This window comes from Cinclus cinclus, chromosome 1, assembly GCF_963662255.1.
Source record: "Cinclus cinclus chromosome 1, bCinCin1.1, whole genome shotgun sequence".
Classification (NCBI taxonomy): domain Eukaryota; kingdom Metazoa; phylum Chordata; class Aves; order Passeriformes; family Cinclidae; genus Cinclus; species Cinclus cinclus.
In genome coordinates, this window is record NC_085046.1 from 144,226,533 (window position 1) to 144,249,202 (window position 22,670).

The 22,670-nt window shown below is 41.9% G+C and overlaps 1 protein-coding gene across 1 annotated transcript in view; it reads left to right on the plus strand.

The window, feature by feature from the left end:
* Window positions 1-22,348, plus strand: part of CCN4 (cellular communication network factor 4) — a 29,006-nt gene extending 6,658 nt beyond the window's left edge. The window contains exons 2-5 of the mRNA XM_062514976.1: window positions 14,820-15,119; window positions 18,822-19,079; window positions 21,006-21,199; window positions 22,049-22,348. Of these exons, the coding sequence (XP_062370960.1) occupies window positions 14,820-15,119; window positions 18,822-19,079; window positions 21,006-21,199; window positions 22,049-22,348 (1,052 nt within the window). The remainder of the gene's footprint in view (window positions 1-14,819; window positions 15,120-18,821; window positions 19,080-21,005; window positions 21,200-22,048) is intronic.
* Window positions 22,349-22,670: the final 322 nt, after the last annotated feature.

Genomic DNA, 22,670 nt, shown 5'->3' on the forward strand with positions numbered 1-22,670 from the left:
TTGTTTTGTCTTGTTTTTTTGTTTCTTTTTGTCTATGTGGATTATTTGATGCTATTAAAATCTATGGCTTGAAATGATACATCACCATTTACCCTGAGCTGAGTAATTACCTGAAATAAAACCCCCAAACAAATAGGATATGGATCTGAATCCCTCTTAATGACTGAAAATGAAGTAAAAATGTAGCAGAATGAATGTGAAACCCATGCATCCTCTCTCCACGGCTACTTCCAAGCAGGCAGTATCTGTTTTCTGTCCTGACCTGGGGGGTTAATGGCTGTGGGCTCTGTGAACATGGGGGATGAGACTCTGGTCCCTAAAGGTCAGTCTTAAACTCCCCCCAGCCACCATGCAGTTTGTAGCAGACTTGAAATTATTAGTTCTTGGCTTGCAAAATTAGTGTATTTGGAAAAATTAAGTGTTGTTTCTTCTCAATTTGCATCAGTCTCTTTCTAACAGGTTGGCTTGTTTGTGTGTTTGTGGTTTGTTTTTTCTAATAAAGGAGACTGAGGAGGAAGGACACTCCAAGAGACGTGTAACAAAATTTGCAAGTTTTTTACTCACCTTCTGATAAAAATGTAAATGCACTTCCTGCCAGTGTTCTGATGAGCTGTATCAGAAATGAGGGGTGGGGGAAGAGGGGGAACAGGAAGAAAAGTCCTTTTGTAATACAGTTAAAGTGCTGAATTCAGCTGTTTTCTTGGAAAGGTAATGGGAGCTCTGTGTAGGGTCAGGAACCCGAGACACATCCCCACCAATGTTCTATCATCTCTTTATTTTTCTCTACTTTGTGTCTGAGTTTTGTGTTGAAACCAATGAGAGTTGTGTACTCTTCTGGGGCTGGGAGCTTGGCCGAAGGAATTGAGAAATTGGAAATTGGAATTATAACTTCTTAAGGCTATTCAGCCACAGAGAGTAGGGGAGAGAGAAGAAAAGTGGCCTGGAGACCAGGCAAAGTGTGGGGGTGTATGCTTGGGAGATGGACAGTCACTGAGGTCTGGTCCACAGCACTCTGGCTGCTTCTGGTTCAGCTCGACCCAAGGGCCCATCGGCAGTGCTCATATCAGTAAATTCCCATTATGTGAGACTTCCTTGAGCCTTGATAGGCTTTATGTCTTCATGGTGGGCTGGAAAGTGGATTCTACTGCAGATAAGTGCTGTGCCAGCACATTGGATCCTGCCCTCTCCCCTCTCTGTCCTTTGTTGATCCAGAGTTTGCGCACTTGAGGTGTTTCTTTTTTGTGTTAAATTGCCTCTGTTAATTTCTTTGGTAGGTTTGAAAGAAAAGGACAACTGTAAAAATGCACCTCTGACTCCAAATTCCTCTTCCTGTTGACACAGCTGTGTTTCCTACTGGATGGCTCTGTAAACATACAGTTTAACCCTTCAGATCTTGTAGTTATGTTACTTCAGTATCACCAGTTTCTCTCCTTAAAATAAATTTCCTACCTTGTCTGTCCAGAGCATCCTGTTTTTTTTATCTCCTCCTTCTTTTTGAACATCCTTATACATTACACATACTGCTGCAGCTTAACACTTCATTCAAAAGGAACAGGATTTCCTCTTGTTGTTGGTGAAAACACTTCTGTCCTTCACAATCCCCATTTTGCCATGTTATTTTTGTGGAGGGGAAATCTAAGTTTAATCCACAGTAATTGAAATAATTAAATTCCATGGCAAGAACATCAACAGAAAAACCAATGTGCCAGAATTCTGAAAAGAGAATTTTTAGTGCATGAGATGAGAAAGTGCCTAGTAGACTTCAGCTTGGGATTAATTACATTCCAGGGGTGTTTCAGTCCTTCATAACAGAACAAAATCTTCACCTGTGTCTGACTGTGCCATCCTGAGTGAAACCTCTCTGCTGCTGGAGCTACAGGCATATCCAGCCTGAGGAATATGCTGACTGCAAGGTCATTGTTCTCCTTATGTGAACAAAATAAAAAAATCCTTTTTTTCTAAAGTAGATTTCTTTAAGGTGCTTAGCTGTGGAGTTCCACCATATTTTAACTCCTCCAGACACATCTGAAAGTCCTGTTCAGAAAAATTCATATGTTAGAAGCTGAATAAGGATATTTCTGTGGGTGAGTAGATAGAGATTTGTTTTTCCCAGGTGCAGCACCAGCAAAGCCCTGGGATTATAGCCCTTGTAGCAGCCCTGGGTTTCCTACCTCTCCCTATCCATACTGATATTTTCATAGGGAACCCTCAGGATCTCCATCACCCCCATTCATTGCCTTCTCCCTGGCAGCTGTATGCTCCTCCATGGTCTGGGCAACTCACAGTCTTCAGTTTATTGTTTGTGGCAAAAGAATTGTTACCACTCATGTTCTGCAGACACAGAGAAGTTAAAGCTGAGTTCAAATAGCAAACTCTACTCTTCCAATGTGGAGTTTATGTTCTCTACCTTTGGCTCCATTAAAATTAGGCACTTTATGTATAGTTGTCAAGTTTCCTGTGAGGTCAATGCAATGATTCCCTCTGCAGTAAGTGGAGAAGGGCCCAGGGTTTGCACCCAGGAGCTGTCAATGCAGCTCCTTGCTCAGAGAAGCTGAGCAAGGGTGGGTGGATGGGTTTTGATGTATAATTTCACCAGTGCCAAAGACACCAGTGATGTACTGAGTGTCTCACAAGTGTGTTTACTGCTTATAACCAAACCTGAAATCTTTTACAGCATGCAGAAAGCTGGTGACTTGCTCCAGCACATTTTTGGAGCCAAGATGCTCATATATTTGATTGCCAGGGGGCTTTATTTGTGGACTAGGTCAAATTAATTTGTCTGTGCAAGTTATATGACTTTCATTAGCATAAATATTCTTTTAAAGTGTTGATATTTTAGTCATGCTGTTCTGCCTGTCATTTATCCTTTGCAGTGACTATGAGAAGTGAATAAGATGTGGCCATGTACAATAACCATGTGGCTCTGTGGTCTACATTAGAAAATGAACTTCTCTTTTGTAGTCTTATTTGTAACTATGTCTTACTGCATGGTTATCTCCAGGTTCCAACCCAAACTGATTTCCTCCCTTTCTCCTCCTCTTTCCATTTCTGTCTTTCCAGCTGAAAAATTTTGTGTTGTTCAGCCTGGAAAAGAGAAAGCTTCAGGGTGGAGTCATTGTGGGCTTCCATTACTTATAAAAGAGTGGCAGAGACTTTTTACATGGGCAGATAGTGACAGAACAAGGGGGACAGTTTTAAATCAGAAGAGAAGACATTATATATTAGGAAGAAATCCTTTAATGTGAGGGTGGTAAGGCACTGACACTGCTGTCCAGAGAAGTTTTGGATGCACTGTCTCTGGAAGTGTTCAAGGCCAGGCTGGATGGGACTCTGGGGCCACCTCGTGTAGTGGATTCTTGCCTTTTCTGGGGAAATCTGGTCAGATATCCTCTTGGATCTGTAAGAAATTAGTCGCCTCTACATTCACAGAGAATAAAAATGTTTATTTCCTACCTTTAATGGGATAAATTGACCCTCAAATGACTGTGTACCCCAAAATTTTCCCTCCTGATGGGCTTGTCTTGAAAGTAGGTTTTCTTTTCCATTCTTGAAGAAAAAGTGGGGGTTGGTTTGCTTGTGGTTGGGCTTGTAGCTTATATGAAGTTTGTGACAGCATTAAGAAAATTAATAATATATATAAACAATTCATGTTTTTACATGTCTTATTAGATGCTCTCTTGGAAGTGCAGTGCTGGTGTTAATTTCTAGCATGATCCCCAGACTGGTTAAAGTCTGTTATGAAGAGCTTATCTGTCTCAGATTGGTGTCAGATTTAAAGGATAAGCTTCATTCTAGATGGCATTCTATCTGTGGGCTTCTGATGTCCTTTTGCAGACCTCTTAAATCTGGTACTGTACAGAATTTCACACCTGACCACCGCTGAGACTGAGCTGAGCAGCTGGGTAAGAATATCACTAGATCTGTTTTCCTAGATTCCGAAGAAAGAGGATGCTTCTTTCCAACATTGTCTGTTTTGGTAGACTACAGACTACCTGTGCAGGCTTGTCACTTGTAACAGATCATAAAAAACTGAGCACAGGGCTGTCCTGGACCTTGTAGATCTGTTGAGGAGTATATTGAGTGCTCGAATTTTACAGTCTCCTCCTTTCTGCTTACAAAACCTGTGCTCCAATTTACTTCAGTGTCTCAACTACCATCTAGAAAAGTTAACAAATTACAGATTTCTTTAGTGTTCCTTTCCATCCTCATAGCTTTAGGCCTAATGGTCTTTGCTATCATCATTGGGAAGGGTCATTGTGTACATGTTTTGGCACATAATATCTGCTCCACATGTTGAGCTAGTACATTTCTTCAGATAGGCTGGGCTTGTTCCAGGGATTTAGGCAGAGAAGCTCAGCAAAGCTTAGGAAAAGCAGGCCTCTAGCTAATCACTGTGCTCCTGCTAAATGATCTCACCATAAAATTGGCAGGGTTTTTTTTGTGCTGATCTCAGTTTAACTTCTAAAATGATCTTACAGCAATTCATAATTTCTCTATCTTATAGACCACCCTGTGTCTGGCTCACTGCCTACCTGCTGTGCATGGGCACAGACTCCCTTCCAACCATGGCCTTCTGTACATTTGATCTCATGCAGCACTTGCAGCTACATTTATACTGAATTTACTGGTTTTATTTTAAAGTATTAAGTCTATTTTTGCATGTGTATGTGTTGTTGTTTCTTAGATTTTTGCTTTTCAAGTCAGAAGAAAAAGTGCTCAGAAGGCTGGTGTTAGCATTCTGCTGCTTGCTCCTCTTTTCAGGCATCAGGTGTCACTGATGCAAAGGACATCAGCTTTCCTTTGGAGAACGTTTTCTGCACATTCTAAAGCACTGTGACAAAATACATAATTAAATCTGTCAGGGGGATTTTAAGAGGCAGTTGTTTGACATTGGTACCCTGTGATAAGGATAAAAGCTTGATACCAGCTTTAGGAAGAAAACAGATTTGGAAGATAATGTGTCTCCAGGGAATTCTCTACTTCAGTTCCTCAAGGATGTGATTTAAAGCAGCATCTGGTTTGTGTTCTGTATTATTTTATACTTTCTTTCAGATCCCTGAACTGAAGATTGTTTAGATGTATGTCTGAATGAATAATTTCCCACTATTGTATAGAGAAATGTCATGGGAATACTGTCTGGGATTTTGAAAGAGGCAGAAGGGACTTATATGGTGTCCCACCCTTCAAAGAAAGAGGAGCACCCAAGATTCTTAGGTGTTCATGTTGGAAAACAATGAACAAAAGTCAAAGGATCCGTGCAAGTTGACAAAGTTTTATTGGTAAATTACTCACTTTGCATGGAAATTGGTATAAGTTAGTTCTTTTCTCCTAGTGTAAGCACATGGCGGTAGGGTTTGGGTAAAGGGAAGGGATGATAGAGAAAAGAGAGATGGATTGGATTAAAGAAGGAGAGGGAGAGAAAATGGAAGATAGGAGGGAAGAGAGACATCACCAGTCCTGGTGATCCATCTGATAGTTCCTGGGGGTACTGTTGTATTGATAAATCTTCCCTGCCCTGCAGATAAGTTTCTCATATTCTGTGGAAATTTTGTAGCATGCACAGACAGTCTGTTCTTCTTGACTTTTCTGGAAATGGGCCAGGGAGATTTGGGGGTATTTGGTGGTCTTGTTTCCCCCTACTGTCCGTGCCTGTTCCTCAGCCTCATTCCTGCCTTGTGCTGTACTGTGTTGTGTTAATCTCCAGGAGACAGAACAAGGACGTTTACCCCACAAATGTACTGTCTCTACCTGCCTATGATCCCTTTTCCAGCCACATCCTGTTCTTTCCCACAGTGTGTTATTACCAACACCCTTGGTTGGCTCCACAGCTATTTGACTGCTGAGGTTTGAGACATCCACATTAGCCCCTTCTCTTCCATGATTCTGTGACGTATATAACAGTGAAGGCAGAAAATGTAACCCTTGGAACTTGCATAGCTGTGTTCCCCTTTTCCTCTTTGTGACAACCTGGGCACTCCAGTTACCTCATGTTCATGGTTTGTCCCTCACCCTGCCTTAACCATGTCATATGACTTTAACTCACAGGGAGGTTTTGTGGTTTGTGTTGTGTGTGAGTCTCTTTTCCTCTGCACCCTCAGTGTGATGACAACACTCATTCACTTCCCAGATGTCTTAGCACTGCCATGGTCCTGCTTTCAGGGATTTCCAGATGCCTGGTGCTTGTTCAGAACGTCAGTCAACCCTGTTGCTATCTGAAAGCATATTCAAGTTGAGTTTCACTTCTTTAATTTAAATACTATTCCATTTTATCTTTGGAATTTAATCTGGTTTTTTTTGTTTTGTTTTGTTTTTTCTCGGTGGATCTCATGGTGGGGAATATCAGCTGAATTTTTCACAATACAGATGTGAAAGTATCATAAGCTAAGCTGAGCTGTGGTGGAGACCAAGGTGCAAGTCTTGTCCACAGCAATCATGTGGATGAGGTTTGCCATTGCTGGTACTTAGAAATGCAATCTTGACATTATTCTTTTCCCCTGCTTGGTGTAAAATAAAATCCAATGAAACCACTCTCCCACTCCGTGTTTTGCTGCTTTCCTGATTTGGTTTTCTAGAAAGAGTCACAGGCCCTAGTTAAAGTCTGGATGACCATTTGGATTCCATGATTCTGTGAAGAGAAGCTGCTTCCCTCACAAAAGTGTGGCCAGACCATACCCAGATCAGACAACCATCCACTGTGCTGTGGATGCCTTTGCTTTGAATGTACAAATGCTGCTTTACTGATCCTTTTGCACACCCAGAACCAACTCACTTCAGATGTTACAAGAGACTTTTGCCATGATTTTGCCTGGCAAAGGGTGAGATAACACATACCACTTCAAGCTGGATCATAATTCTCTGCAGTCAGACTCTGGATTAGTTTCAGGTCCTCCTCAAGTATGCAGAAGTCTGGCATCTTCTGTTGGCCCTAATGATGTTGCTGACCTATGTCTTCCATCTGTATTCTCTGTCTAGCAGATCTGATAACATACTATGAGCCACAGTTACCAAAATATGCTACGCTTGGCACAAAATATCCTTTCATGATGGGACTCTATATCTGGAAATGCTGCTGTTTATTCAGACAAGTAGTAGGCTCCATCTGCTTTTTACTTAACCACAGGGATACAGCAGTGCAAAAACTGCTCATCTTTCATTGAGAGTCTTGAGGTGGCTTTGATATAATGATACAACAGTATATTAAATGGCAGCTATGTTTTTTGGATGAAGCCATGTATGCCATGTGTACCAAAGGGGCCATTAAGGTAGCAGCAGTTTCTTTTTCCTTCTGTTATCTTCAAATCTTCCAGCTACTAAACCAGATTTATGGTATGTTTCCTGTTATCAAATAAAATAATAATAATCTGTCAAATAGCTTTTGTTTGGCTGGGTTTATGATAGGAGATGGGGTGGTCCTGAAGAATAGAATTCTTTTGTCTGCATTATATGCACCATTTAACAAATAGATCAGTTTTTATTCCCTGAGCCAGAAGCAGACTTCAGGTGGCACAATGCAGAACAGAACTGGTGAGGATGCCTTGTAGGTGGTTTGGGATTGCAGGCATTTTCCACGTGTGCATTTGGCAAGGTGTGCAGGCACAGGCGAGGAAGGCGAGCTGTGCGTGCCCTCGGGAGGCCTGAGTGAGGATGCAGAGCCCAGAGCTCCCTGGATGACCTGTCCTGCTGGTGCATTGCTCTGCTACTTGAAGAAGTAGTTGTGTTCAGAACCTCCCCAGCTGTATTTTGTGACTTGTGCCCATTGTTTTACCCACTGCTACCACTGGCAAGAGTGGGCTGAGAGCAGCCCAGCTCCCTTGGTGTCTTCTCCTTTCAGACTCTGACAATCTTGGTTGTCATGCTCTAGACTGCAAATTCCCAGATACAACATTTGAAGTGAGGGCTCAAGACTGTTGTCCAGGAAATTAATTGATCTATTGGTATATCACCAAGACCAGATTCTTTTCCCTATTGGATCTAAATAAGCTTATAAACATAATTGCAAAATGAGAGCATTTAATATGGATTTCAAGGAGGAAGAAACTTTGATATTTGGAAAACAAAGTGACCAACTCAGAAATTCAGAGCTAGACAGAAATAGTTGTGGAAACTTGATATGGCAGGAAAATTGCTATTTAAGGGATATAGGGATGCATTACTTCATCAACTAATTAGCAGCTCCAGGGAAGAGCAGAAATCAGGTCAAGCAAATGGTTTCAAATTAGAGAATTTAAATAACATTGAAATTTAAAAATGAAAAGTTGTCTTAAGACAAAATTCTCTGTGTTGGAACAGAAACAGAAAATTAAGGATACTTGAAAATGCTGATTTATATTTTTATTTTAAAAAAACCCAGGATAATATTGAAGAACTTGTTGAAATTTGTACTGCTCTTGCCATGGGGAAAAAACATCACAAATAAACAAACAAATAAGTGGAGCTTTTAAATTTTTCTTTATTTTTTATGCACAGCGTGGAAGAATGTTCCCAAGAGGGTAAGATGAAAAGTATCTTCCTTTTGATTTCAAAGCCCTGACTGAAAAGGAGATAAGCAAATGCAGAATAAAGTCACTTATAAAGTAAAAGCTCTGCCAAAGCAGTCTGCTCTTGTCTGGCAGCTGGAACTGATGCTGGTTTTGCTACCCAGCTTCTGGCTGATACGGCCATATCTTGTACTGTACAGTTTTAGGATGCTTTCAAACTCTGTGATCTTGGATGGTCCACATGCATTTCCCCTTTCCTAAAACTGAAGTCTGTCTGCTTGTACCTTCTGGAGACTTTTCTCATTGCTCCTCCAGATGTTCCCTGTTGCTTTTCAAACTCTAGTTCAAGCTTGTTTCACAAGATGAGCTCATTGCAGCACAAGACATTAAAATGCTCTTAGAGCACAGAAATTGTGCTGTTTAATATCTCCATTTGTGGAGTCAGTGGTGACAGTGTCAATTTGTTAATGATGCCCAAACATTTTTAGTTCACCCTATTCTAAGTGCTTCTACTGGGGCAACAGTTATAAAACATTCAGTTGCTTTCTAACAGGGAAGTTTTTTCCTTCTGAATACTCCACAGAAAAATATGAAGAAAATGTGAGGTCACACTGAGTTTGCCAGTATAAACAATTTTTTTGGCAAAGAAATGAATGTATGTAATCTTTACTCTGTAATTGTCTAAACTGAGTTAAAAAAGACTATTCCAAACATCTGTCTGCATTCTTCCCACAGATACATTTCCCAAAATAAAGTTATGGGAAGCTGATTGCTCATCACTCATGGATCCACAGACATATAATGCTTGGCTCACTGGGGGTATTTTATTTTCTTAGGCTGTTGAATGTTTTGCTTCATGCAGAACGTTCCTTTCTGCTCAACCTACCATGCACAGCAAGAATAAATCCAGCTGGCACCTGACATCTTTAAAACTGTCTTATATTTTCTGGGTTCAGACTCTGTTATTTCAGAATATGTCCAGGAGATTTCATGTCTGGGATCAATTTTAATGATGTATCTAGAACCTCATGCATGGGGAAGCTGAGCCCTGCAGAATTACATTTTCCTCTGACCATTAAATTACGTGTCCTGCAGAATCTGATTTATATCTCTGTCCTGGTGCTACTTGTCCCTAGCATTAGCTTGTCACAGTTTATGAGCATTCATGGGGACTTAGGGATTTGTTGGAAGAGTTTAACAGTGAGGAAATCCTGATGGTACTGTGATTACTGCTGATCTCCCTGTAAGAACTGGCTCTCTGTTAACCCATCTGTTTTGGATATAATAATAATGCAAATATTCAGAAATATTCAGCACAGAAGTTTCAGCTGAGCAAAATAAAGAATAAACTTCTAGCCTGAAGGCCTGATTTAAGCCCATGGATGTAAGCCAGGTCCTATTTTACATTGCCATCTCTCTGACAAGCATTGTAAATTTTTAACTTCTGTCAGTTCTGGGATGAAACGAAGTAATCTCTATGCTTGCCCAGAAATACAACTGAGGGAGGGAAGGGTACGTGCCTTTATTTAATGGATTGTTTATATTTTGTTTTGTCTTTTCATTTTTTACTTATTTATTGAGCTCCAGATGCTGTGTTCCCTGGTTACATCAGGTTAGTGTTAGAAACTCTGGGAATGTGCATGAGTCTCCTGGGGTGCCTTTAAAATACTTTTGGATAATGGGAATACTTAGGGTGGTTCTTTGGACTAGAATTGACTCTAAAGGTATTTCTGCTTGTGCTGTCTCAGTAGTTCAGCCAGTAGGTGGAACCAGGGGAAAGCAGATGTGTGTTATGTACAAATACTTAGTCCTTTGCTAGGAGATGTATCCCAAAGTGTCTGCATAAAATTGTGTTTTTAACTTCAGGATTCTTGTTTAGAGCAGTCAAATTTCAAATCTGGAACTACTTCTAAACAGTCACATGATGACGTTGTCAGACCTTGTAGTACAGAGAATGTTTTAATAAAATTTCCTCACTAATCATTTTCACTTGTGAATATGTCAGAGATAGAGAACTGGATAATCCAGATCACATTGTATCCCTCCATCAAATACATCTGGCATTTGCTCAGAAAGGCAGTGTCAGAAATGTAGGTTAAAAATATTTCTTTAATGTGTTCTACTGTGAGGAATTAAATGTAGTCCACCCAACAACATGCATCCTGCAAAACACAGCTTGGGCAGCTCTGACTGAAATCAAAAGTTCTCCTTTGAGACTAAATTACCACCAAGAAGAAAACAGTGGAAACTGATAAAGGACTCAGGTTTCTGCTACTCTGCAATCACTCCTCCAGCTCTCTTGGCAGCCAGAGGAATCCAATTTAGAAGTCACCATCCTGTCTGAACATTTCCTGTCAATAAACTGAAAGGAAAGAACAGGGATAGCTTCTCCCTACCTTCACCCAGCTGATGAGAAAAATACTTGAAAGAAAAAGGTTTTAAGAGTAAGATCTTGCAGCAATGAAACTGTAAAATCAATATGCATGAATATAATTTTAAACATTTGTAAAATCTGTAAATAAAGGACTACATGGTGTCACTTTACTGCTTTAAAGCAAAGGTAGGGGCTTCTCATGTATTATGTAAAAGTACTGCAATAAATCTGCTCAGCTTTTAGTTTGGGCTATATACACTGATTTCAACACCATACCTTGGCTCTTTCAGTTTTCAAAACTAAAACATCCTTACAATTGCAGTATTTTTCAACAGATAGAAAATACAGATAGAAAATATTTGTTGCCAACAGGAAGAATGAGCTGCTAAAACACTGCTATCCATTTTGTATCTTGAAATTTGATAGTAAAACTCGTGGCTATTAAAAACACTGAGTTTGTGGCTATGACAGACAGTGAGTAATTTTTTTTTTATTATTTTCTCCATCTCTTCTTTCGAATGTGAAGACAGAAATTAGCTGGGAATTGTTGCTAGCAATCTGCTCTGCACATGCAAATGGAAAGTAATTTTGGAGCTTGCCAAGCATAAATCCGGAATGACTTTAATAGAGAGTTATGGAGCATAGCAGGGTGAGAAAGGCTTCATCTTGTTTTAATGAGAATAGGCTTGCATCTCCAAAAGCAGGAAAATTAGAACTCATGAATAATTTTGGTGGAATATTTTCTCCTTGACACCCAAGACAACAAATCTGCAGACTCCAAGATTGAAGAATAATTAAATGAAACAGGTTAATTACCAGTACTTGGGAAAATTAATTTCCTAACAGGCATATTCTTTTATCTTTCTGACATTTTAAAATAAGCTTGTCAAATCCCCACTTCTGTGACTTCTGGTGTTCCTTTTCTCTTTGCTCTTATTTCAGATTTCTTACGAAATCATTGTCATCCTATGCCCTCCTATGCCCTCCTAATATTGACCCTAAACATATAATTCCTGAAACTTTAAATTATATGGGTGGATTTTTTTGTTTATTTGTTTGGTGTTTTTTTTCTAGTGAAGGATGGCCAATGGGGAAGGTGTCCTTGGTTAGGGCAAATTTGGGAGGAAACGTCTGAATGGGACCTTCTAGGAAGCAGACTCAAGCAGTCCTTCCCCCAGCTGGTTTGGGGAAAATAATACTTCAGAGAGAAGTTCAAAAAAATCTGTTTATTTAACAGGCAAAATACTCCCCAGCACAAAATGAACAATACTAAACAGCAAAACCTGTCAGCCCTCCAAAAAGATGACAAATCCAGCAGAGTCCCTTCTGTGGGGTGCAGCACAGCTCACTCAGGCTGTTCTCAGTCCCTCCAGAGCTGGGAAATGTCACAGCCCAGGCCAGGCCTGGTGGGACACAGCTGTGAGCTCCTGGTGCTCTTCTGGGTTTTCAGTCCAGAGCAGGTTCCAACAATTCCAACTAGAAGGGAAAAAAAACCCAAAAAACACACAGAAACACAGCCCAGGGAACTTCTTTGTCTCAGCTAGCCAGAAAACTAACCAAAAGTAAAGGAGAGCTGTCTCCTGCTGTCCACTGCAGACAGCACAGTCTGTGTGAAGGATGTGGAGGAGCAAGTGCAGTCTCTGATAACAAACTCTGCACCTCTTCTATCCCCCTTCCCTCCTGGAACCAGCCTTAAAGCTGCAGAACTCAATATTCAACACCAACAGAAGAGAGAGTTTGGGGATGCAAGCATCATAAAGTCACCCTAAGACAGAAAGCTCTTACAGTTTGATTTCCTGTTGATAGCAGTTGTGGAAAGCATTAGTCATGATGATTCAACCAACATACTCATTGAAATGGAAGGGTCTATTTTCTAAAATGTTCTGGGACATCGAAGTAGTAAGGCTGAATGACTTTTCCAAGACACTTAGGTATTCCAGTGATAGCTGACCATGGAAATGGGGAACTCAATAATTTTCTGAATCTACAGTATGGCTTTTCCCATAGTGAAGGTCTGAGGGACTTAGGAGGGGAGAAGAGGAGAGCCTGCAAAGCTGTACAAGTTGTACACTTTTAAAGACTCCAGTGGAGAATGGTTTCCAAAGGCTGGGTTTTTCTTAGGTGGTGATAGAGACTAGGACATGATGCTAACTCCATCACTCCATGCCTTCCCTGTTTGTAAAACCCAGGAGTGGTAGTACTCTGATGTCTGTCCACAATGATTATCGAAGATGCTCATGTAGCCTACACTGTGTCCATCCAACAGATTCAGTCAAATCACTGGACAATTCAGCCAGCACATCCAAGAACCATCTCAAACCTAGAGGAAGGGCCATGGAGTAGTTTACTCTAAACTTCTGTCTATAGCAAGCCACCAAATGTCTCCCAGTTGTGTTGTGCTTTACAAGAATTCAGCCTCAGCCCTTCATATATTAACTAAACCCACAGGAGTATGAGGACTCCTCTTTGCTACGTGTGCTGGCTCACAAACGCTTTCATATCTGCACAGGGAGAAGCTCTTTGCTTGCTCATGTTGACAATAGAAACAAGGTATGGTGAAAGGATTTACTTACAGGGTTGGGCTGTGGCAATGGGCTCTTCAAATAGCTGTGTGATTTTTGTCTGTATATCTGGATCTGATTATTAAGCACTTTTTTAAATGATCAGCAACAAAGTAAATAGGTTTATTGCACTCGAGGAGGCCTCTCTTCTCAAGTGGCAGATTATTGCACCTACTCAAATGATTGTGAGTGGAATGAAAAATCCTATGATTAAAAGGCCAGGGGTTTTCATCGATCTGAATGCTCCTCTTTTAATAACTCTGACAGCATCAAGGAGCCTTAAAGTGGGAGTAAATTATACTGGTATGTTTTAGTTTAAACAAGAGTTTAAAGGTGTTTTTAAGCCAACTTTAAGGCCAACTGTTTGTAAAGGAGGCCTTAATGGAATTGGGAATTACGCCCAGAGCAAACACATTGTCTATTTGGCAGTGATTAGCAATGTGTTCACAATTTAGTATTCTAAATGTAGAATAACCAGTTACCAAGATATTTAAATTCACCTTCAGATGCAGCAGTAGCAGACTTAGAAATGTACTTTAATAAAATCTGAGCCTGCTAACAAAGAAATTGTAAAACACAGTAGAGAGTCTTTGCAGAGATATGATGGATAGCTCACCAGCTGCAGGGTCCTAATTATTTTCCCACAAACTCTTGGGTGAGGCATTTTCTTCATGGAGAATTTTTGGAAAGCCTTTTGTTTGAGACATCTCAAACCGCAAAGAGGACAAAACACTGGGGATATAAAGTACAGTACAGGGGAGGCAGCAATGGATGGAATCGCCTTAACAATTTCTAGAGTCTGACTTTCCTTGTTTGAAGTTTTTAGGGTTACACACTCATTTTTTGCATCATTAGGGCTTCTAGTCCACATGTGCCCAAGCAGTGCCATGTTCCTTCTGCTGTTGGCACCATGTGAATAACTTCTTTAGTTTCTGTGCCTGAGATACTGTGCCCTGCTTGACCCCCATGTACAGCACATGTTTTCTGTGTGGTAATCCTCTTAGAAAAATGAAGTCTTTGCTTTGTCACTTACCTGATTTGCACCCTTCTTGCACCACAAGCATGGCTGGTGCTGTTAAATGTCATCCAGAGTTTGTTTTCTAGGGATTTGAGAGCTCAGATGCAACATACCTCCATCTTCCGTGTAGATTTGATATGAACTATGGCATCCCAGTACTCCATGAACTCAGTAATAGTGACCTGGAATCTCATCACTGCGTTACATAAAATCCCTTTTCTACCTTGATTAACCTTGATCGGGTTTTTATCTGATTATCAAACTTTAAATTGACTTGCGGGCTGGTTTGTTGAAGCTTTTTTTTTTACTCATTAGACCTGAGGGGATTTTAACTGAGGACTAAGCAACACAGGGTCCGCAGGCCCCATTTCTCTGTAACGTTCTCCAAGTTGCATTTCTCTGTTTGCAGGCCACTGCCCAGACCTCCCTCACCATGAGCAGCACTGTCCCAGCCACGGCAGAGCCCTACACACGGACTCAGTACTGCAGGTGGCCCTGCGAGTGCCCCAGGTCCCCACCCCGGTGCGCGCTCGGCGTCAGCCTGGTCACGGATGGCTGTGACTGCTGCAAGACGTGTGCCAAGCAGAGAGGAGAGAGCTGCACTGAGGCTGACACCTGTGACTTCCACAGGGGCTTGTACTGTGACTACAGTGGAGACAGACCTAGGTACGAAATAGGAGTATGTGCACGTAAGTGATGTACATATATTTTTGACTTAGATATACGCTGGCAGCTCCCGTCAGTCTGAGCAGGGGTTGAGATTTATCTCATTTTATATACTTGGCTGCATGCTTATCAGCCCCTCCGTGCATCATCTTCCGTTCCCTTGTAGCTGTCTTTGTTCCCAGGGCAGCTGGCTGGATGAGAAATGACATCTGAACTCCTTCCCTTTGATTTGGCTGCAGCCAAGAGCAAAGACCAACCAGCATTTGAAAGTCTCCATATGTGTAAATAGATTATTCTGTACTTCCTGTAACAGGAGGAGGTGCTGTGGTGAGTTGGGGATGAAGGAAGGATGGGCAGGTAGCTGATTTAAAGACAAGCAATATGGCCCCCTACATGAAAACCATGACACTAAGGGGACAGGAAGGATAGAATCTATCCTTGGAAGGATAGAATGTGAGCTGTAGAATACCCTGTCAAGATGGTCAGGAATTAATCATCTCCTATCATAGCTTGTCAGTTACAAATTGAGGTTTAAGCCTTAATTCTACAATGGTTACAGTCTCATTAGCTGTCATAAGGCAGAAGGATTTCTTCCCACCCTCATAACAAACTTTTGGTTCCTTGACACTGGAATGCTTTTCAAGAAAAAGTGCAAAAAGGAATTAGGTAGTGCTTTATGTATTAAGAGTGTATTCACTTGTTCTGAGTTCCAGAACATGAGGGGGAATCTGATCCTCTCATAAAAGTCAGAAATTATTGAAAACCATTACCCTGGAAATTATCAAAAGTGAAAGGACCATCATACAGTCACACAGATTGCTGACTGCAAAGGCTGATGCTTAGTCAGTTATTAGAACATATGGTCATGGCTTTAGGTTCATAAACAGGAAAAAGCCATTTAAATGGAGGGGTTTCTGGGCTAGAACATAAAAACAAATGATCCAAGAGAAAATGTAAAGGTGAAAGGAAACCTGGAGGAGAGCTGACTGTGAGATGGACTGTTAGAATAACTGATCCACAGAAGAGGAAAAAAGCTCACAAACTGTGGGCTTCAATAAACTTAGAATATGAGCAGAGGTTACACAAGGGTCAGGTGTGAGGAGTTAAGAAGTTCAGGGTAAGCTGGCAGATTCTCACAGAAGTGATACTAGGCATTGCTCCTCCTCAGCAGAAGGGTGGGAAGTCTAGTAAGAAATGACCTTGGCTTTGCACTGGCTCAGGCACAAACAAACAAACAAACAAACAAACAACAACAACAACAACAAAAAGCACGCCAGAAGTGCAGTCTAACCATATTTTTGTAGGATACAGGCAAAATAACAAGAGAAGTCATGTGCTGTGAACTGTAAGCCTGAACAGTGATTTTCAAGACTAGAAAAGATTAAGGTTAAGAAAAGAGTGTATGAGATAATTTAAGGGTATTTTCTTGAGTGTGTGTAGAACATTCATGAGAGGTCTGCAAGAGCAGGTTAGACAAAGATTGTCATGAATGACATCGTGACATCGTCACAGCTGGCCCTGTGCTGGGAGAGGAAAACAGGCTGGATGTTGTCTCAAAGCTATCAGCCTTCCTAGGCCTCTTTGAAGGCACTCATGTTGCTTTGCATTTGTTTATTTATTTAAATGGCTGCTTTCTTAGTTGGATACTTTTTGGTTTTTGCAGTTCTCCCACACATCACAGGCACTCAGTGTGCCTGTGCCAGCAGCACTGTGCTGAAGGAAGACTGAGTCCCAGCTTTTCCAGTGAGGTCTGAAGGGATTCCCAGTCTGCTTTCACCTCCCTACTGCCATGACAATATACCTCCGGTTACGTGACATTCATGGGTGTTTGGTGAGGGCATTATGGTGTGCTGAAGGGAGCAGAAGGAAGGTCTTTGCATGGTTAGGATGTGAGATTGTCTCCAACTGCCAGAGAAACCCGTGGCCTTCCCCTTGTTCTCAGCACCCAGGCAGAGGTGCAGGACAGGGTCTGCTGATGTGTTGTTTTGTGCCCTGGGGCCACATATAGGCTGCATCACCCCACTCTGAGCCCACTAGCTTCTGTCCTGACCTGGTGACTGAAAGCTCCTGTGGGTGGGAATCCTGTGCTGGGTGCTGGGGACTGTTCTGCTGTGAGGATTTGTCTTTGCATATGGATGCTTTCAGTTAGAACTAGAGAATTCAAGGCATGAAGGGCTAGAGAAACAATATAATTTATGGAAACTAAAGACCCTGAAAGGGTTAGGAATACATGTTGGGAAAGGGAGTGGGGTCAAACTGGTGGAAATTCAGGCTGTATCTGCACTGCCGTGCTGAGGTGTGCCCCAGGATCTAACCTCAGAGACATCAAATAGGAACCTGCTGGCAGTCACTGCAGCTCTCCTTTGGCTGTTCTCTGAAGCAAAGCAGGGGCAGTGGGGTGCTGTGCACAGGCCAGGGGGTGAGGCAGGTGTTGTGCATTTGGGGCTGGGAATAGGGATGTGCCTCCAAATCACTTTATTTTGCTGCAGACTTAGCGAGGGTCTTCATGGAGGTATTCAACAGCTCCTTTGTCTGTGCTGTTCTCGTGGTGAACCTCATGGTTTATGAGACCCACAGGTTAACGTAATCCAGGAGGAATATGCTCATAGGAAAACACCAGGAGATACAGCATTTTTTTTGAACTGTCATGATCTGCGTGCATACCTAGAAGTCTCTCTCAATTCTCAGGCCCAGCTCCAGCACTGAGTGATTGCCTTTTCAGTACAAAGGCGTAAGCATTACAAAAATTGGAGCTGATCATGAATTGCTCTCTGCTCTCTGCTTGAAATTCCAACAGGTCTCTTTTTGTGCAGAAGGGATTTGTGCTTGATGTTTTCATTCAGCTCATTCTAAAAATAGGAAGCCTTTGCAGAATTTTAATCCAGCATTTTAATTTGTGTTTTCCTGATGCAGCTCCACTTCTGATCAGACTCGAAACATAAGCAATCCAGCCAGTGTGTGTGCAGTGCCTCCATGTGACCAAACAAGAAACTGAAATTTGAATTTTTCATTGGAAACCACTGCTTCCAAATAACTATCTATAATTTGAAACAAACAGACAAAAAATTCTGCTCTATGATTCCTGTTCATGGGCAGTCAAAAGGCTTGACTTTTTAAAGTGATTTTATATAAAAAATATACATAAAATATTTATTTTCCTGGCTGTATAATGTGTACTTCATTCTCCAAGAAAACTGCTCTGTGATAAACTGGATAAGATCCAGGTTCCTAAATATAGGAATCCAGTGCCATTTAGGTGCTACTTCTGCTGCCTTGTTTTTTCTCCCCTTTTGCTTTAGGTAAACACAGCTGTTGTGTCATACGTGTGACTCCATGAAGTCCCCTTTATGTCTCTGAAAACCTCAAAATTCATTAAACATATTTTTAAATTACTTTGATTTCTCCCCCTGTGAGTAATTCCTACCACCATGCTATGAAATAATTTTGTTTTTTAAAGTAAGAATTTTTTTATAAAACTTGTTTTATTTTTTAACTAAGTTTTCATTGAAGCATTAAAAGGTTCACTTTGTTTTTGCTGTGATTTAGAATGGAAACAGTTTCCTAGATGGTGTGACTGCACTTGGCTCAGCATCAGGCTGAACACATCGCTCTGCAGCACTGTCAGCCCAGGGATCAGCTTGGTTAAGGAACACATCAGAGCTGTTTGTTGCCAGCATTATTTTAATGGCTCTCTGTGTGTTTTCTCTCTTTTACTTTCTTTTCAGAGATTGTTGGTGTAGGATGTGTTCTCAATGGAGTCAGGTATAAGAACGGGGAGACATTTCAGCCCAACTGCAAGTACAACTGCACCTGCATTAATGGGGCTGTGGGCTGTGTTCCCATGTGCACAAACTCACGTCCCCCACTTGTCTGGTGCCCAAACCCAAAGCTGATTAAGATGGCAGGGAAGTGCTGTGAGCAGTGGGTTTGTGATGACTCCAGGAAAATCAGGAAAACATCTCCACGTCACATCTCCTCTGCAGGTATGGTGGGAATGAGGCAGATCTCCCCTTTGCCAGCTGACAGAGTCTACAAGCAAAATATCAGCTTGCACTGCCAGACCTGGAAGGTGTCTAACCTTTGTGAGGGAGACAGAGCCTCCCTCACAGCACATGCTGAAGGACAGGACAGGCAAAAACACCAGTGGAACTCATCAGTAGCATTATGGATTTGGATGCCCCATCTCTGGAGGTGTTCAAGGCCAGGCTGGATGGGGCCCTGAACAACCTGATCTAAAGGGTGCTATCCCTGCCCATGGTAGGGCTGTTTATTTGAGATTATCTTTAAGGTCCTTTCCAACCCAAAACCATTCCAAGATTCTATGAATATGATATTCAACAAACATGCTTGTGCAACCATTCTGGAATTCTGTGTGCCAAAGCCCCCTTTGAAGGACACATCTGCTGGAACTTTGAAGATGTCAGAAGTCCTTCTTAATTCTTCATTTTAATTTTTTTTCCTGAGTCTGGACCCTTTAGGAAAGAGAATGGACTCCGTTTAATTTGGGACTGGGGCTTTCTGTCTAGGTTATATTATTATTGTAGTGCAATTTTAAAGTCCCTGTAGCTGAGGAGTCTCAAACTTACACAACACCTTGAAGGCAGTTATTGTGTGGAAATTTCACTGTGAGTTGGGCTAAGTTGTCTTTGTGATAGTACGACTTTTCATCAATTCTGAACTAATAGCATCATTAAGCGTTCTGTCCTCACACCCACATTAAGAGTAACAATCACATAGCCCACTGCACAGAGGTGTTATCATTTGCCTCAAAAATGGTCCCAAATGCTTCAGATGGTCTCAACTTGCCATATGCCTTAAATGTATTGTTAAAATGCCCTGTGACACACTGTAGTGGCATTTGCCAGGTTACCTCCATGTTTTAGACTATCTCACAAAAGCAGAGCTCAAGGAGAGATAGGATTGTTGTAAACAAAGATTTTGGCTCCTTGATGGTAAGAGTTTTTTCCCAAACCTTAGTCTGCACTTTTGTTGCACTAAACAAAGCCTCAGTCCTCATGGGCGAGATAAAACCACCAGTTTAGCCCTCGATTCTCTGTCCCTGAGAGCTCTGAAATTTGGGGTGGGTCCAAATTCAAAACATGTATTACTGAAACTGGCCTTATGTCCTCATGGTCTGTGTCCCAAAATGGGCAAAACACAGCTTTGCTTTCCTGACTTCTCTCCTGTAAGAAGTCTTATAGAAGTCAGACTAGCATTTAGTACACTTAATACAATAATTTATATAATAATAAATATAAAAGTGAGCAAGGTCAATGCAGTAGTTTCTATGAGTTGTAACTGTGGACTGTCCTGTAAGCTGTAAAGCAGTGGGGACTTTGGCTGAAGCTGGGACAGAACCGTAACTGGGGTTGTTGACTGCTTTCAAAACAGAGCCCACCCTTTCTTCAGATGGCTGCTGAGCTCTCCGTGAGCTATTGAAGCTGTTCTTCCTCCCGGTGAAAGGCTGTGGCTGCTTCCCAAGCCCTCTGCCATCCAGCAGAGAGTGTTGACCACTTTCTGCTAGAGGGAACCAATTGAATGGGATCAGAAATAAACCTTCATGGTGAGATCAGATCTCATCCCCTTGCTGCACCCGCTGGCTCAGGCTTCTGTAATTGTTTGTATTGTGGCAGCACCTGGGGGTCCCAGACAAGGACCCCCTTGTGTGAAGCTGTGATGGGGAATAAAGGAATGAGCCCTGGCCCCGAGTGCTTGCAGTGATGGAGAGTCTGACACAAGTAGGTCAGCACAAAGGGAGTGGGATGAGGGGGTTCACAGGAATGCTGAGCCTCTTCGCTGTGGTTTAATTATTTGGGTTAGTGGCCTGAATGTGCAATGAGCTGGGGAGAGGGTGTTTAATATGTAAAGCTGCCCAGGCTGAATAATGTGGGGTTAATCTGTGTCTACAGCATACGAGGGAGAGGACGAAGCCTGGCAGAAGAACTGCATTGTGCACACCTCACCCTGGAGTCCCTGCTCAAAGACCTGTGGGCTGGGCATCTCCACCAGGATTTCCAATGACAACGACCAGTGCCGGCTCCTGAAGGAAAGCCGCCTGTGCAACCTGAGGCCCTGTGAGGTGGATATAACCCAGCACATCAAGGTGGGGACTGTTTCTTTGTGCACCCCTTGAGCTGGACACTGAGTCAGCCTTTGCTTGCCAGCATCCAGCATCTCATGAGGCTGCACTTATACATGGACTAACTGTGCTGCACAGTTCCAAAATGTGTCCTGCTTGTGCTGGTATGAAAATCTTTCCCTGAGAGTTTTAACTCCAGCCAAGAAGTCCTTGCAAGGAGACCCAAGCCAAACCTGCTGTGCTCAATGCTGGTTTGGACAACCCTGTACTCAGCTGGCAGGAAAGCATTGCTGCACATCTGGCCATGACTATGAACTCTATTATGCAAGTATCCTACTTGCAACTTTTGGGTTCATATGTCTAAACATGTAAATTTTTCACACTGCCTAGGTCAGGGCTGTAAAAGTCTTCCTAACAGCTACAGATCCCTTTAAACATAGGAATCATAGAATAATAGAATCCTTAAAGTTGGAAAGGATGTCCAAGATGAGTAAGCCCAACTTTTGACTGAATACCACCATGCTTGATAAACCACACTGCAAAGTGCCACGTCTTTTTTTTTTTGGAATTGTTCCAGAGATGGTGACTCCATCACTTCCCTGGGCAGCTTTTTCAAATGCTTAATTGCTCTTTCAGTGAGGAATTTTCTCTTGATATCCAACCTGAACCTCTCATGTTACAATTTGAGGCCGTTTCTCTTTGTCCTATCACTGTTTACCTGGCAGAAGAGACTGAACCTTCTGTCCCCCCAGTCTCCCCTTCCTTGCCACAGACTCCTTTCAGGTAGTCGTAAAGAGCAAGTTGGGTTTTATGTCCTACCTGTATCAGCACTGAATATTAACATATTTGTTTTTATTTTCTTCTCTGATTTAGCCTGGGAAGAAATGCTTGGCTGTCTACAGGGCGAATGAACCCATGAACTACACCATCTCTGGATGTGTGAGCAAAATTCCATACAGACCCAAATACTGTGGTGTCTGCACAGACAACAGGTGCTGCACACCCTACAAGTCCAAGACTATTGAAGTGAGGTTTCAGTGCCCAGATGGAACTGAGATTTCCTGGAAAATTATGTGGATCAATGCTTGTTTTTGCAACCTGAACTGCAGGAACCCCAATGACATCTTTGCTGACTTGGCTCACTACTATGATTACTCTGAAATAGCTAATTAAAGTGGCTGAATGCTGGAATTGACCCTTTGCTCTGATTTTACAGAGGTTTTAAAATAAAAGGAGAATCTTCATCTACTGCCAATGTGCATTTTTTTTCCTGAGTAAGGATGTTGATGCCTTGAGAGGCTACCTAGAAGAGGGGTTAGACAGTGTTAAAGGAATAAACTAGGTATCTATTTAAAATGCCTTAAAGAATATACCTTGGGCACTACAAGAGCCCGGCTGAAGCTACACCCAAGATGGACCTGAGTCATGAGTTTTCACACTTTTATAAGTTTTGGTCCATTTACATATTGGGGTTCATTGTCCAATTACAGCTCCA